General features: G+C 51.6%; 1 protein-coding gene across 2 annotated transcripts; it reads right to left on the bottom strand.

Moving 5' to 3' along the window:
• Window positions 1–378: 378 nt before the first annotated feature.
• Window positions 379–16,014, bottom strand: YJU2 (YJU2 splicing factor homolog). Of its 2 annotated transcripts, none has more exons than XM_019964444.2 (8): window positions 15,872–16,014; window positions 13,542–13,642; window positions 12,017–12,161; window positions 9,760–9,894; window positions 8,931–9,112; window positions 7,667–7,787; window positions 3,754–3,895; window positions 379–2,544 (listed from the first exon to the last, which is right to left on the bottom strand). In XM_019964444.2, exons 1-8 carry the CDS (start codon window positions 15,893–15,895, stop codon window positions 2,432–2,434), a joined length of 963 nt encoding a protein of 320 aa, XP_019820003.2. In that variant the 5' UTR covers window positions 15,896–16,014; the 3' UTR covers window positions 379–2,431. The 2 variants fall into 2 exon arrangements, with proteins under 2 accessions (XP_019820003.2, XP_070649187.1); XM_070793086.1 differs by having other exon boundaries at window positions 3,754–3,898.
• Between the last annotated feature and the right edge of the window lie 286 nt (window positions 16,015–16,300).

A 16,300-nucleotide genomic window follows, 5' to 3' on the forward strand; every position in this document is an offset into this window, starting at 1 on the left:
CCTTCAGATGAAACCCCAACCCTGGCCAATATCTCAGCTGCATCTGTGATGGACTTTGAAGCCCAGAACCCAGTGAAACCACACCCAGATTCCTGTTGTTTAAGCTGCTAAATTTGGGGATCACTTGTTACACAGCATTAGGTAACCAATACAGGGAGCCACCGGCAGTACACATAACTCCTAAGGTAGCCCCATCAGAACTTTCCTATCCTGCTTTGATTGCATCATGGTTAGCACCACCTCTAGTATCATTTGTTTATCCTGTTATGGTATGTGAGAGTACCTATTTTGACTTTGTAGGTCACAGAATCAGCCTTAACCACTCACCTCTGCCACCAGGGAGCAAAGGCAGTCATAGGTGACATGCACACAAATAGGTGTGTTGGTGTGCCAATAAAACTTTATTTACAAAGACAGGCCACAGGCCAGGTTTAGCCTATGGATTGTAGTTTGGCGACCTGTGTTTTAGGATAAAGTTAGGTTAACAATAATACTAAGTAAACAATAGTAACGGACAGTGCACATACATGGCAAAAACTGCAGTGAATTGAGAGCAATGGGAGTTCCACAAAGTCTGAAAGAATCAAAATGAGGAATTTCCCTGGTAGTCCAGTGGTTAAGAATCTGCCTTCCAATGTAGGGTATGAGGGTCTGATCCCTGGTTGGGGAGCTAAGATCCCACATGCCACCGGGCAACTAAGCTCACACACCACAACTAAGACCTGATGCACCCAAATAAATAAATTTTAAAAAATGAGCCAGAGAGCTCCCAACCCACTGTCTTTTCACAACTACTTAAGCTAGATGACTTACTCATTTTTTTCTATTTTATTTTTAAATTTTGGTCACACTGCGCAGTTTATGGGATCTTCGTTCCCCAACCAGGGATTGAACCCGGGCCCTCAGCAGTGAAAGTACCGAGTGCTAACACTGGACCACCGCAGAAGTCCCTGGATGATTTGTTTTACCCAGAGCCTCTCAAAGGCCTACATCTCAGGCACTGACAGCAGGATGCTGAGCTGGGGGAGACGGGCAGTGGTGTGCCGGCCGGGCTTCACAACCGGCTCCTGCAGCCTCTGCTGATTTCCACGGTGTAAACACTCCTGAGGCGGCCAACGTTAGGCCATAAACACGACGCTGTTGAGCGCAGAACTGGGAACAGAGGTGCACGAGGTACCAGTTCTTACTAGCTGCCAGCCTGGTGGGCCTGCCCCAACCCCCACTGTCAGGGCTTGGGAACCATGCCTCCCTGGCCATCTTTGCAGCCTCAGAGCCTTGATATGAAGCCCCTGAGCCCCCGTTGGAAGCCCTAGCGGGACCCTGGTTCACCTCTCTCTACAATCCCCAAGCAGGGAAATTGTTGTAGGAAAGCAGATCCCCGATGTGGCGGGGGGGTGGGGGGGGTCTCACCCCACAAACTCTGACACTGCAAACCACAAAGCCTCTTTATTCAAAGGCTGAATGAAAGCCTGCATGTATGTGTGTGTGTGAGAGAAGGGCTGATGTCACCGACCCCAGGAAGGGCAGGAGAGAGGAGATGGAGGTTCATTAGATTGTGAGGGGGCTTCCCAGGTGGCTCTAGTGGTAAAGAAGCCGCCTGCAACTCAGGAGCCACAGGAGACTCAGGTTCAATCCCTGGGTCAGGAAGATCCCCTGGAGGAGGGCATGGCAACCCACTCCAGTATTCTTGCCTGGAGAATCCCATGGACAGAGGAGCCTGGCGGCCTACAGTCCATAGTCACAAAGAGTTGGACACGACTGAAGTGACAGAGCACACTGTATGCACAGCCTGCGGAAGTGTCTGGTGGGGGCACAGGACCTTCAACTAGAAAACGCTGCAGTCAGAGGGGGTTATGAGGTGGAATCCAGCAACCTTGAAAGAACAGGAGGTTTGCAGTCAGACTCGCTGGTCTCCTGACTTTATCAGCTTTCTACAAATCAGCCCCAAACTAAGCCTATGAAATAATGAGCATTTATTAGCTGGTGGTTTCTGAGAGGCAGGGGTCCAGGACTGGCTAGGCTGTGTGCTTCTGACATCCCCTTCTCAGACACTGACAGAGAGAAGGTGCCCAGGCCATCAGCAGGTTCTTTCCATTGGTTCCAGATGGTTCTGTGGTGGAAAGGGATGGAGCCCAGCCAGGGTGATGGGTGGGCCCAGCATGTGCCTAAAGCATGGCTGGCCTCTCAGGACTGTCACAGAGATGACCTTGAAGCTGCTCCAGGATGTTGCAGTGTGACCTGGAGACCTGAGCTCCAGAGGGCAGGGGGACAGGAAGAAAACTGAGTCCCTCAGCTGAAGTCCTCACTCGCCCTGCCGGCCTGAGGGCGTTCACGCTTGTCCAGCTGTGATTCTGCTTGGTTCCAAGGCCTCTGGCCTGGACCGTGGCTGCAGCTGGCTGTGTGACCTTGACCAGGGAAGGGCAGGGGGGCCTCAGTTGCTGCCGCTGCTGTCCTCACTGTCAGAATACACACCCAGCTGGCTCAGGGAGGACGTGCCGGGCATCTGGGGCGCTGGGCCAGCTACCTGACCATTCTTCATTACACCTGGGGGAGAGGCAAGAGCTAGTAGTCACCTTGGGACAGGTGCAGGCAGGCTGAGCCTGGGGGAGGCCAGAGAACAGGACCAGCCATAACTGCTTGTGTGCAGCCTTTCTGGAAAGTATCTGGCAGACCCATCACAGTTTAAACCCACACACCCCTTGACCCAGCAGCTCCACTTCTGAAATTGGACCCGGGTGGACACAGGCGCCCTGCTGGGGGTGCAGAAAATAGAAATGCTCCAGGTCCCAAGTGAAGCCAAGTACCATGGTGATGAAGAGGGGTGGACCTTGGTTCCACCACTCACCCCAGCTGTATGGTTCTGGGCAAGTGGCTCCACCTCTCTGGGCCTCAGTCTCCTCATCTGACAAATGGAGTAGTAACTGTTTTGATAAACATGGTCACGCATCTGTAAGGCTCGCTGGGTGCCAGGATCTACTGCAGGTGCCTGACTTGGGAGCATCTCAGAGAACCGGCCCCAAACTTTCTGAGGACCCATGAGGCCGATCCTGTTATCACCAGCATCTTCCAGGACAGGAAGCTCAGGCCCAGGGCAGGGGTGAGGGCCCTGGACCAAGGCCACGGGACAAGCACACGAAGGCATGGGGGGTCCTGCTCTTTCCACCTCACAGGGTCCACCTCACCCTAATTCTCCTCCTCCCTGGGGCCCGGGGGCCACACACAGCATTGGTGACACAACAGCCAAGATGTGGATGCGCAGGACCCAACCTGAGAGGCTGGGGCCACTGTCCATGTATGGGGTATGGGCAGCCGGGGTATGGGCAGCCATGAGATCAGACAATTTATTCTACAGGCCTCTGAATGGGGTTTTAAAAGCGAGCACTTGCTCCTTTTGGGCTTCCCTGGTGCCTCCGTGGCAAAAAAATCTGCCTGCCAAGCAGGAGATGTGGGTTCGATACCTGGGTAAGGAAGATCCCCTGGAGAAGGAAATGGCAACCCACTTCAGTATTCTTGCCTCGGAAATCCATGGACAGAGGGGCCTGTCGGGCTACGTCCATGGGGTCGTGAAAGAGTCAGACACGACTTAGCGACTAAACAACAGCTTGCTCCTCTTAATTAAAACAAAAAATTAAAACAGCCCTTCTAGCCTCAACCCTAGTTGGGGACACACCTCACCCTGCCGCCCCTCTCAACAGAACAGCACCACCCAGTGGCTGCCTGAGGCACTGCATGCAGCTAAGGGACTGAACCTACCTGGGAGGGGTGGGGCTCTTCCTCGCCGGATGCTGGTGTCCAGGCCTGTTTTCTTCACAACCAGGCCCGACAGCTGGGGCCTGCTGCCAAGGGTACCCACGCTGCGCTCCCAGCTCTCTGCCTTCCTCTTGGCTTTCGGGGTCTGCTGGGGGTGACGGATGCGGGATGTGACTGGGTGATTTGTCTCCGATCTGTCCCTCCTCTGGCCTCCCTGCTCTCAGTCCCCAGCTGAGCCAGGATCTTTACCAGCTCCACTCCCTGTGGTGTGACTAGCCCTTTCCCTCCTGCTCTAAACTCCTCTGTGGCTTCCCATTGCCCTAAGCTTGGTACTCAAGGCCTCTGCCAATTTTCTATCCCTTACACCCTACCCTTACACTTCCTAAATCACATACACCGAGGTTGCTCATCTCCACATCTGTACCCACAATGTTCCCTCCACCTGGAACACCTGCTTTGTTTTGAGATCACTTGGTGAACTACTCATTCTTCAGTACCCATCTCAAGTATCGGCAACCCCGAGACGCCTCTCCTCTCAGTTCCAGCTCGAGTGAAAGCTGCACGTCTGTGTCCACAGTGCCTCCACTGCTTTATTAGCAGCCTCCCCAGCCGCTGCAGGGTCCTGCCTGTTCACTGCTGAGTCTGTAACAGGAGCTCAGTCTACAGCCATACCACCCTGAACATACCCGATCTTGTCTGTAGCAGGTGCTCAATCAACATGTTTGAGGGAATGAAGGGGGATGCAGGCACCTCCCTGGTGCCTAGTGAGGGGGAGGAACTAGTTAGGGAGAGGCAGAAGGGGGCTCAGTCCACATCCAGCTCTTCAGTCTTATCAGAAAGGACCCCTTTTATGTTTGATGTTTAAATACAGGAACTGGAAACCACTAGAAGCAAGAGGCCCTATTGGGGTTTGGGTGCAGGGGGAGCACGACGGCAGGGGGATGCCTTCACAGAGCTCACCATCTGGGGAGGAGAGAGGGTGGACGAGCAAGTAGATGGTCAGGACAACCACCATCATCTTTGTTTTTTTGGCTGTGCAGCATGTGGGATTTAGCTTCCTGACCAGGGACTGAAAACATGCCCCCTGCCCTGGGAGCATGGAGTCTTAACCACTGGACTTCCAAGGAAGTCCCCAGACACCATCGTCCTAATCAGTGATGGGAAAGAAAGAAGTCAGGGTGATGTGACAGTGTGGGGGTGGGGGAAGGGGACAGCTGCTGTCGATCAGGTGGTCTGGGGAGGAACCTGGTGCTGAAGTCAGACACAGAGAAGTCAGCAAGCGAGATCGTGATGTGGACTGAGCCTGGCCCATCTGAGGGGGCTGGCACAGCTGAGGTGGGGGCAGGGGGAGGAGGAGGACACAGTGGTCACACTGCATTCCCCCTGTGTGCTGACCAGGACAGGTGCTGTCCACTAGGGTAACAGAGAGACCAGCAGTCCCAGCCGAAGCTTGCTCATCTGGCACCACTGAACTGACTGCTGGAATTAATTTCTTTCCTTTACCTTTTGTCAAACACCATCACGGGTTCCCATTAAATGAAACCCAGGGGACAGAGGGGTGGAAAGACAGATTCTTCAGTAAAGTTACGGTGAAATCTGTGTAATGCATAACAAAACAAAAAAGTCCACTATCAAATTACCTACAAGCAAGATAACCAGAAAAGACTTAATAGTTATCCAAGACTATAGCAACCTAGCTTAACCACTGGGTCATCAGGGGGAGGACTTCCCTGATGGTCCAGGGGTCAAGATCTGCCTGCCAATGCAGAGAACACAGATTCGACCCCAGGTATGGGAATATCTCACATCTCAAGGGACAACTAAGCCTGCGCACCACAACTACTTAGCTCATGCGTCCTCCGGCCTGTGCTCCAAAAGAAGAGAAGCCACAGTAATGAGAAGACCTTGCACTGAAACTAGAGTACACCCCACTGGCCACAACTAGACGAAGCCCACTTGCAGCACTAAAGACCCACGGGGGCCAAAAATAAATAAATAAACAGCAGCAACAACACAAGACTAGGGGGAGGGAATGCCCTGGTGGACCAGTGGTTAGGACTTCATGTTTCCACTGCAGGGGGCACAGGTTCAATCCCTGGTGGGGGAACTAAGATCCCACATGCTGTGTAGTGCTGCCAAAATAAAGTAATAAAATAGACTTAAAAGAAAAGACTGGGGGGAAAAATCATACAAGGCCATATTGCTTTGAAAGAACTTTCAATCTCTTATTCCACTTGAAAGAAATAAACAAACAAGAAATTTTAGGTGAATTCTGAGGGTGTATTACGCAAGAAAGACAGAGAGAGAACTCTGATCAGGGGATGCAGCCTCAAAGAAAATATCTTGGTTCTACATCAAAAGGTTGACAAGTGAGAGTGCATGACCCCCAAACCCATCCTCTTCAGGATTCATGGCTTGAACATGGCTGCCCCTGTGAAAGACTACGTTTCCCAGACCCCTTTGCAACAGGATGTGGGCCGGTGGTTCAGTTCTGACCAATGGGGTGTGAGCAGAAGGATCTGCTCAACCAAAGGTACTGTTATCCTTAATGTCCTCCCTGTCCCCAGCCCTTCCCACTGGCCAGCTCAGGGCATCATCCTCAAAGGGGATGGCAAGACATTGAGGTGGAGGATGCCCCGGACAACAGGGTCCAACTTCCCTGTTCAGCATGGCCATGTACAACTGTTATTTGATAGAAAAGTAACCTCCATGCAGTTGTGACTGCTGTTACTTTGGGTCCTGTCCAGTGGCTGGACTAGTATTTAACTAATACAGACCGGGAACATGCTTTGAGTTATAATAAAGTTTCTGGGGTCTCTGCATTATTTACCATTTCCCATTTTAAGCCCCTCCTTCGATTAACCAGAGTGGCCTCAATCACCTTGGATAAGACAGCTGTGGTGAAAAATGCTAGACAACCCCCTATCCCCAACCCCCGCAACCCTCTTTTTCCCTTCTTCCTGCTAATAATAGCACGGGCAACTCCCAGCCTCCCTTGCAGTTCAAGGTGGCCACATGACTATGTCCAGCCACTGGGACTCCACATTCCAGGGGAGTGGGTGTGGGGGGCATTTGAACCTGGGCCTCCAGGCACTGGCGGGTGCTCCTCCACACCCCCTTCGCCTTCCCACAGCCAGAACCCCAGGGTGCTCTGAGCCAGCTGTGACCACAGAGCTGGCAGCCATGCTCCAGGACAGGGCAGAACTAGGAGAAACGAGGAGCCTTGGATCCCTGAAATGACTGCATGGAACAGGGCTGCCCGGGAGTCCAGCTCAGGACTGTTAAGTGCCTGAGAAATCAACATGTGCCTGAGGTCTCTAAATCCAGCGAGTCTCCTTGTTTCTGCAGCTGGAGAAGGGGTGGAAAACTACAGCCCTGGATTTACAGGGCAGGAACAGACTGGCAGACATAGAGAACGGACTTGTGGGCACAAGGCAAAGGAGAGAGTGGGTCGAGTTGGGAGAGAGGCACTGATGTATATACACCACCACATGTAAAATGGATAGCTAGTGGGAAGCTGCTATGTAACACAGGGAGCTCATCCTGGTGCTGTGTGAGGGGTGGGATGGGAGGGAGGGGATACATGTACATATACAGCTGATTCACGCTGTTGTGCAGCAGAAGTTAACACAACACTGTACAGGAATCATACTCCAATAAAAAAATAATAGAAATAAAAAGAAAACCTTACAGTCCTAGAGGGCTGCAACCTGTTTTTGTAAACAAAGTTTTACTGGCACATGGCCATGCCTACTTATTCGTACACGATCCATGGCTGTTTAGTGCTACAACAATGGTGTTGAGCACTCTGGCTTGGGCTGTCTGTGGCCCTTCAAGACAAAGGTAAGCCAAGCCCTGGCTTGCCCTGTCCCTGCTTCACCTGAGAGCACGTGGGAATGCGGGTGGCCCCACTCACCTCATCCAGGATGGCAGTGGGGTTGGGCCGGAGGGCTGGCTGGGGCTGGGTGGGGCTGGTGTCCTCCTCTGAGTCAGAGTCTTCAAGGAGTCTTCTTTTCCTTGATTCCTCCACTAGCGCCCTGCAGGAAGGAACGTGGAACTTGGGGACATGCTTTTTTGGGGGAACAGTGACCAGGACCCTCTGCCCCACAATGAGGCACCTGGTTTTCCTTTCCTAGCCTCACTGAGTGGGGGATGGGGTGCACAAATATCTTTAAAAAAAAAAAGTTCTTTGTCCACTGAACCCAGTGGGGTGGTTAAGCACTCAGAGGCTGGAACCAGCCTGTCTCGATTTGAACCCCAACTGGGGGACCTCAGTCAGGGCTGTGTACAGCTCCTCATACCCCAGTTCCCTCGACCACAATGGTGGGTCCAAACTCAAACTCAGAACAATGCCCATATCCAAAACGGGCTCAGTGAGCACAGACTCCTCTCACTGTTAATCCCGGTCTCACTGACCTGCCAACCCAACAGCACTGGCTGTCCACCTACTCTGTGCCCAACCCCCTTCCAGGCCCTGCATGCAGAAGCCAAACTGAGTCCCTGTTCAGATTTTAGGTGAGGAAGGACAGAAGACATCAGGAAAGGGGTGAATCAGCAAGATGGTTCCAGAAGGTGGGAGGTGCCCAGCAGAAGCATGGACAGAAAGGCTGAGAAAGGCTGGCTTGCCAGGCCAGCCCTCGGGGGCAACTGGACCTGGACCCTGGGGCTCCCGCTACTGATGGGAGGCTCCCTGCCCCAACACTATCTGGGCAAACAAGGGGTGCACTCTCCTCCTGGAGTCTGGGGGCTCGGCCAAGCTGGGCAGGTGCCTGCGTGACTGGCCCCCAGTGAGAACCCCAGGCTAGGCCTCCCCAGGGACCACGCCTCATTCACGCCATCACGTCTCATTTTGGGGGAATTAAGCCCATCTCATGACAGGCAGAAGACTCTGAAATTTTGTGCCCAATCCCCCAACCCTGCCCCTTGCCTTTTCCTGCTGTTGATTTTTCCCTGTAACTTTTCATTCTAATTAACCACTGAACCTGGGGGTGGTCCTGGGGACCTTGACACAGATGCCACAAGAGAGAAAACAAGATGGGGAGTGGGATATGGGGAAGGCCTCCCCGAGATGAGAGCCATGCAAAGATCGGGAAGGGGGACTCCACGCAGAGGGAAGGGCACTGCACAGGCTGCGAGGCGGGTGGGCAACCCCGGCCTCCTCTGGCCCGTGTCCCACTCACGCCGTCTCCCGCTCGTCCTCCTCCTGCTCCTGCCTCTGCCGCTCCTCCTCTGACAGGCGGTGCTGCCGCAGCATGGCCTCGAAGTCCACGTGGGCCTGCCGCTGGTTCAGGTCTTTGAGCTCCTGCAGGTTCTCCAGGACCTCCATCTCCAGCTTGGAGTCCTTAGTTCTGTTCTCCAGCACCTGGTGGGGACCAGGGCACGGACATGGGGCTAAGGGCGCTGCGACTCAACCCCCTCTGCCACCCCGCATGGCCTGCCTGACCTTAGGGCATCACCATGGGCAAGGGAAGGAACCCCCAACCCCGGGCCCTGGATGCACAGCGCCTGGTCCCTTGGCTGCACCCACTTCATGGCTCAGAACACTGAGGCTTGGGGAAGGGGACGAGATCGCCTGAGACCATGTGGCTAGTCAGTACTGGAACCAGGTGGCCTGGACTTCCAGCCTGGCTCCGTCACTAAGTAAAAATAATATAAGTTAAAAAAAAAAAAAAATGACTCCCTCAGTCTCGGACTCTAGACCCAGGTTAAGGGACTCAGGTGATAGGTCAGGCCCATTCTGGGCAATCCCCCTTTCGTGAGGTCGTCTGGGCCATAGTTTAATCTTAACTTGATCATGGGAGTAAGATCCTTGTATACGCAGCCCTGGGACTACACAGCACGTGTGACTAGGAGGCGGGGGTCTTGGGGACATCTTAGAATTCTACTGACCATTCTCCCCACCCCAACACCCTGCCTGGAAGGTTAAGCAGGAAGGGGAATCGACTCCATCGGCACCCACACACAGGCAGGCACATACACACACACGCACACAGGCGGTGCCTGACTCACCTTCATGGGGTTGTTCAGCTCCTCGTCCTCCCGCTCCTTCTGCACCCTCTTCTCCTCCTCCTCCAGGAGCTTCTCAGCCTGGAAGTTCCTCGTGGCTCCATGCTCCATGGTGTAGTCTGTGTTTTCAGGGTCTGTCTGGGAGGAAGGACGGGCAGACGTCAGCTCCTACGTCTCTGAGCATTAAAAGCTTCTGCTGAACAGTGGCTAGCAGCCTGCAACACCTTCTTTCCCTGTTTCAGGCCTCTTAACACTGATTCTTTCTTTTTCCTGTCTTATTGCTTTGGCGAGCACAGTTCTTTCTTTCCAGTGCTCCTGCCCCTTTCACAGAATCGCTGAACTCCCTAGCATGGATTTTCAGATACTTCTCCACCTGCCCACTGTCCCTCTGCTGACCTTCACCCTCCACATGTTTGCAAATAAGTTTCTAGGTCTCTGCACAAATCTTTTTTTTTTTTTAATGTTTTCCCCACACGGCATCACATGCAGGATCTTTATTCCCTGACCAAGGAACGAACCCATGCTCTATGCAGTGAGAAGTGCAGACTCTTAACCATGATCCACCAGGGAAGTCACTGCACAAATCCCTTCTGTATGTATGTGCACACATGTGCACTTGACCTTCCTCTGATTATAAATTACACATCGACTACGTATAAAGCATGGTCCTATTTGTGTTTATAAAACAGAGAAGCAATATATAACATGGTATCCTGGATGAGACTCTGGAACAGAAAGGTAACATTAGTGGAAAAATTGAATCTGTGTCATGTCTGGAATTTGGTTAAAAGTAACAATCTAACAATTCAGTGTTGGTTTCTTATTGTGGCAGATACAAAGTGGAAATGGAAGATGTTAACAGGAGGGGAAGACGGTGAGGGGCAGATGGGAACTCTCTGCTATCTCTGCAACCTCTCTATGAATCCGAAACTACTCCAAAATAAGATATTTACTGTTTAAAAGAGACCAAGGAGGAGAGTGATCCTTGTGTGCACGTGTATCCAGAGCACATTTTTTTGAAACCCATACAGGAAACTGTTATAAGCGTTTCTATGCCTGGTGACTGGCTGGGCAAAGAAGAGTCGTCAACCAATTTTCCAGTGTCTACCTGCTGGAGTTCTGTTTTCACCACATGCTCACAGACACACAAACATACATATGTAATCCTAGTTATTTCATCAGTTGAAATTCATTAGAAAAGCCAATTTATAACATTCTGCCACAGCTTTTCTAAACTTTAAAAAACTAATGTGTATTCATTAATATCTAAATATATACATACTTCACCACGTAGGTAAAGAAAACGTTTTTTCTGGAGACAACCTAACTCTCTATTAGCTAATGAGCAGACAAATGAAATGTGATCCAGCCACACAGTGGAATACTGCTCAGCTTTAAAGAGGAGAGAGGCACTGATACTTGCTACAATATTCTTGAACAAAGGGCCACACAGTGTGTGATTCCTTGATGTGAAATGTCCAGACAGACAAACCAGAGACACAGAGTGTATTCGTGATTGCCAGGAGCTGGGGGACGGGATGGAGGTTAATGTGGGGGTGATGAGAATGTCCTGGAATTAGAGAACGCAATTTAGCACATTAGGAACATACTAAAACCCACTGAATTATACATTTTAAAACAATGATTTATATGGCATATAAGTCATATCTCATAAAACTGTGTTTAAATAATAAACAATTAAAACATAATGTATTTTTGGTTATTTTAATAAAATCAAATGTTTTAACGGAAGAAAAAAGTCTTTTGGCAAAAAAATACTCAAACAGCACAGAAGTACGAGGAGAAAAAACTAAGTTTTCTTCGTCTCTTTTCCAAATTCTTTTTTTTTTAACCCTTTAGTTGTAGCACGCAAACTCTTAGTTGCAGCATATGGGATCTAGTTCCCTGACCAGGGATGGAATCCAGGCCCTCTGCATTGGAAGCTCGGAGTTTTAGCCACTGGACCACCAGGGAAGTCCCTCAAGTTCTTAATACCACCCTTAGGATGACAATGAAAGTAAAAATATGACTGCTATTAGCCATGAAAATTTCCAATGTGCACTAGCCTGTCCATCAAACCTCGTCACTATACATCTAGGTTGCTTCTTGGTTTTCTGCCTTTATAAATAACACTCCTGTTAACTGCTCCTTGAACTTCTGCTGTTTCCTGGGGAGAAGGTGAAATGGGATTTCCCTGGAGGGAGGGGACAGGAGTGGTGACCTCCCAGTGGAGGAGGGACTGGGCTGGGTGGCTGCTTACCTTGAAGGTGATCTCTGCCAGGCAGCGCGTGCACTTGATGTAGAAGCGGAAGATGGGCAGGCCCAGGTAGGACTCATTCTGCACTGTTTCTTTGCGAGCATTGAACTTCTTGCCCTTGTAGATGTATTCTCCACATGTCTTACATCTGTGTGGAGGGACAGGGACTCAAGTCACCTCGGTGCCGTGGTTCTTGCCGGTGGGACCCTTGAGCATTCTGGCAGATAACCACTTGCATACCTCCGGGGACAGGGAGCTCCCTCCCTACCAAGAAGTAGGTAAGGCTTCCCCTTAGCCAGCATATTCTTCTCACTAGTATCTGCCTGTCTTCTTGGAAAGCACCCAGACGACCAAAGCTAGGTGAGACTTGCCTGTCGCCCACTCCCAGAAGCCAGACTGGTGTTCATGGGGCATCCTGACCTCCAAAGGGAGGATTCCCTCGGGGGGATACCACACGAAGCGAGGCAGAGCTCTGGCACTCTGACCTCCCTCAGCCCCTCCTGCTTAGCCCCTGTGCTCCCCAGGCCCAGTGTGCTGGCCTCCTGGCTGTTCCTACAAACACCCCAGCTCGGTCCCACCTATGGGCCTTCACCATTGCAATTCCCATAGCCTGTGACATCCTCCAACCCTTAGATTCTAGTTCCACTGGTATTTGTTCTGATATTTCCCTAATCACCCAGCAAAGCCCTCTCCAACCTTTCCCACCACCATCCAGTCACTGTCTTGTGACAATCTGTGTGTCCCACAAACGCTTTGCATGAATGTGCCAGAGCACTTGTTTATTATCTCTACTCCTCACCAGACTAGGACTCTTGGGGTCAATCTTGATCCCCCCAGTGTCCCTGGCATTCAGCAGTACCCAATAAATGACTGCCGAATAAAAACAAATGCATGAAGGAGAAAGAGAAGACAAGCAGATCAGTAATGTGTAAACACGTGCTGAACTTCACTAACAAAGGTGGCTTTGGTTACCACTTCATTTCAGATGTGCAAAGATGAGAAGAACTGTGGGGCTGGGAATTGGTGAGGTATGGTAATTTACAAGACAGTACAAAGGATGAGGTCTGGGGACTAGTGGCAGAGGCGGGAAGCATAGACGGGTTTGGGTGGGGGATCAGGAGGGTTCTTCTGAGGGGATGAAATTTAAGCCAAGCCTTGGAAGGTGGAAAAGAGCTGGCCATGTGAGAGCAGAGGGAAGTGTATGCCAGGCAGAGGGAACAGCCTGTGCAAAGGTCCTGAGGCAGGAACAGACAGGGCTGCTGGAGGAAATGAATGTGTGTACAGGACTCCGTCTCACACTCAAGCTTCTACTACCAAGACTGAGCTCTCAGGCACCGGGTGGGAGCTCTGAGCAGTCAGGAAGATTGATCCTCAACGGCAGGAAAGACAGGTCACCCGCTTACTGGGCTCATGTCTGAGCCAGGACTGGTGACCTGGTCTGAGGTCTGGGGACAGGCTGCTCTCTGTGGATGCCGGGCATGGGGTCTGTCCACCATGACCAGTGCAGGGGCCCTGAGGGGTCACTCACCTCATGTTGAAGGGGGCCATCAGCCGCACCACATACTGCCGATCTTTGGGCAGCTTGAGCTTGGGAATCTTCGATGGGTCAAAGTCAGGGGGGTAGTATTTCTGTGGGGAGGAAGGTAGTGTCAGGGGAGCTGCTTTCAGGTGCAAGGGAGGCCAGAGGCAGAGGGAAGGGCCTCTGGGGAGCTGTGTCTGGGTCCCTAATACCACCCCCAGGTTCAGTGTGTTGATGAGAGAACTCCTAGGAGGCTCACACACTTGTACTCATGGCTGCTATTCATCAATAGCAAAAGGACACAGAGGAAAACCAGCAAAGGCAACAAGGTGCATGAGGCAGGGCCCAGGAGACCAGGTACAAGCTCCCAGGGTTTTCTCCTGATGAAGTCAGTTCCCCCAGTGATATATTGTGACAACACATGTGAAATGTCTCCCAGGGGAGCTCAGGGGGACACAGCACCCAGGGTTTTCACTAGCGGCTGGTCGTACAGGCACATCTGCCCAGTCGTACAGGCACATCTGCCCAGTCGTACAGGCACATCTGCCCACACGATTCCAGGCTCTGGGAGAGGAGCAGATGCTCAGCACAAATCACACTGTTTATACAAACAGTTTAAGCACAGGGAGCCATTCTTTTCTGTGAACTGTGAGAAGCATCCTGAAATTCAAGTTCCCAGGAGCCAGCCAAAGTCCAGCATTGCAAGCCGGCCTTTCTATCTAGGGCAGCAGCCTCAGGCCTGCAGTATTAACTCTTTCTGCATAGGAGCCTGAGATGGGAGATGTAGGGAAGGAGAGCTTGGATTATGGAAAAAAGAACTACATATGATAATCCAAAAATAAAGCACATTGCGTTCTGAACACTTCCTACGTGCCAGGCACTACATTGTTGTTTAGTTGCTCAGTCTGGTCCGGTTCTTTGTGACCCCATGGACCGTAGCCCAAAAGGTTACTCTGTCTGTAGGATTTCCCAGGCAAGAACACTGGAGTGGGTTGCCATTTCCTTCTCCAGGGGATCTTGCCCACTCAGGGATCAAATCAGCATCTCCTGCATGGCAGGGGAATTCTTTACTGCTGAGCGAGCAGGGGAGCCCCAGGTACTACACAGAGAGTTTGATGTCCGCGGACTCACAGAATTTTTGCAAAGACTCTATTAAATAGAGAAAGAAATGTGCCCATTTCACAGAGGAGGAAGCTGAGTTCTGGTGGTTTCAGCTACTCAGGATCACACAAGGTGAAGAGCAGAGCCAGGATTCAGAACCAGGGACATGACTCAGGAAACTGTGGTATAGTGATCAGAGTTGCAGAGCTGCGGGAGGGAGTATCTTGAGTTTGACTACTCTACTCTCTGGCTATCACATAACCTCTCTGGGTCTCAGTTTCCTCATCTAATAAAGATGGCATAACCTGTCCACCTGAGAAGATTTGATGAATATGACACTTCAAGCAGTGTCTGGGACAGAAGTATCTACCAGTAAGTTATGGAAACAACTGGCCTCTCAGTTGGATCCTCAGGATGGAAGGACCTTCTTGGACACGAAGTCCAACACATTGCACTGGGGCTGGCTGGGGCTGGAGTCCAAATATAGGTGTTTAAAACATTAGAGCACTGAATCACAGTAAGGGGCATCAACCTGACCTCGAAAACCTGGGCTCCGAGCCATCAGTCTGGAGGTCTGTTCTCTACTTCGTCCTGACATCCTGGGCTTACACACTCCCAGGCTGGGGAGCTCAACCCCCTTCCCGGGAGCACACTCCTTCCTGGAGAGTGCGAAACAGGGACTCAGAATTCCGGAGCGCTCTTCTCCAGAAGCTGAACCCTGCCTTCCCGAAACCAGCTCCACACCCCAAGACTCCCAGTCTTCCCCAACAGAACTGGGATTAGTTGATGCAATTGGAAGGATCCCCTTCCAGCAGAGCAAGAGAGGTTAGCAAAGCCTAATCCCTCCAAGGAACACGCTGGGCTAGAACCCCAAGCGGGGCGGGACTTAACAGAGGAATGCCTCCTGAAGACGAGGGTGTAAACGCGAAGAACACAGAGCTAAGGAACCTCCGCCCTCAAGAGACCTATAGGATAATCCCCTTAAAAATCCAATCAGAAGTGACTGGGTAAATAGCCTAAGCTCCGCCCACACAGGTGACTGGGTACACTCCAGCCTCGAGGCTTAGCGAAGGCCCACCCTCCACTGAAAGTGATTGGGAGGAGTCTAGAGAGCCCCGCCCAACGGAAGGCCGTTGGAGAAGAAGACAAAGGTTCTAATAGGGTATACGTAGCCCCCCTCGACCCGAGCTCCGAGACGTCTCACCCCAGGTCGAAAACCCTAGTCGCCGAACACTTACGTTTAAAACTTTTCGCTCCGACATCTTCGCCTCCTACTGTTTTCACGCGCACAAGAGTACTGACTATGCTTGGTGCTTATCGAACTTCCCCGACTCTTTGTATTTCCGCTTCCGTCACCTCCTTCAGCCGCTATCATTGACTGCAGTGTACATGCCTTGCCTTTTTCATTGGTTCTGATCCCCGCCTCTCAGCATTCGAGTCCATCTGTCTTCCCTCCCCAGTGGCAACCTCATCAATGTGCCACAAAGGTTCCGGGGTCGTTCTGGATTTGAAGTTCTGAGGAGCTTCGCCCCCTAGAGGTCGTCAGGGGACGTGGCTGCTGGCAGCGACATCCCCTATAGTTCTTTTATTCAACAAATAAAGAACTCAGTGTTGAGCGCTTACCCTGTAGACCCTACACGTCGTTCCTGTGTCCCTAGCGCTCACTT

The sequence above is a fragment of the Bos indicus genome, chromosome 7 (genome assembly GCF_029378745.1).
Source record: "Bos indicus isolate NIAB-ARS_2022 breed Sahiwal x Tharparkar chromosome 7, NIAB-ARS_B.indTharparkar_mat_pri_1.0, whole genome shotgun sequence".
In the NCBI taxonomy this organism is placed as follows: Eukaryota; Metazoa; Chordata; class Mammalia; order Artiodactyla; family Bovidae; genus Bos; species Bos indicus.

What these genes read in the sequence shown, in the direction of transcription:
- YJU2 (XM_070793086.1), bottom strand. Translation starts at nt 15,895, where the DNA reads ATGTCGGAGCGAAAAGTTTTAAAC. An exon ending in CGGAGCGAAAAGTTTTAAAC is followed by an intron (nt 13,643 to 15,871) that starts GTAAGTGTTCGG and finishes TCCTCCCCACAG; the next exon opens with AAATACTACCCCCCTGACTT. An exon ending in AAGAGCCCCACCCCTCCCAG is followed by an intron (nt 2,545 to 3,753) that starts GTAGGTTCAGTC and finishes CCTCTCCCCCAG; the next exon opens with GTGTAATGAAGAATGGTCAG.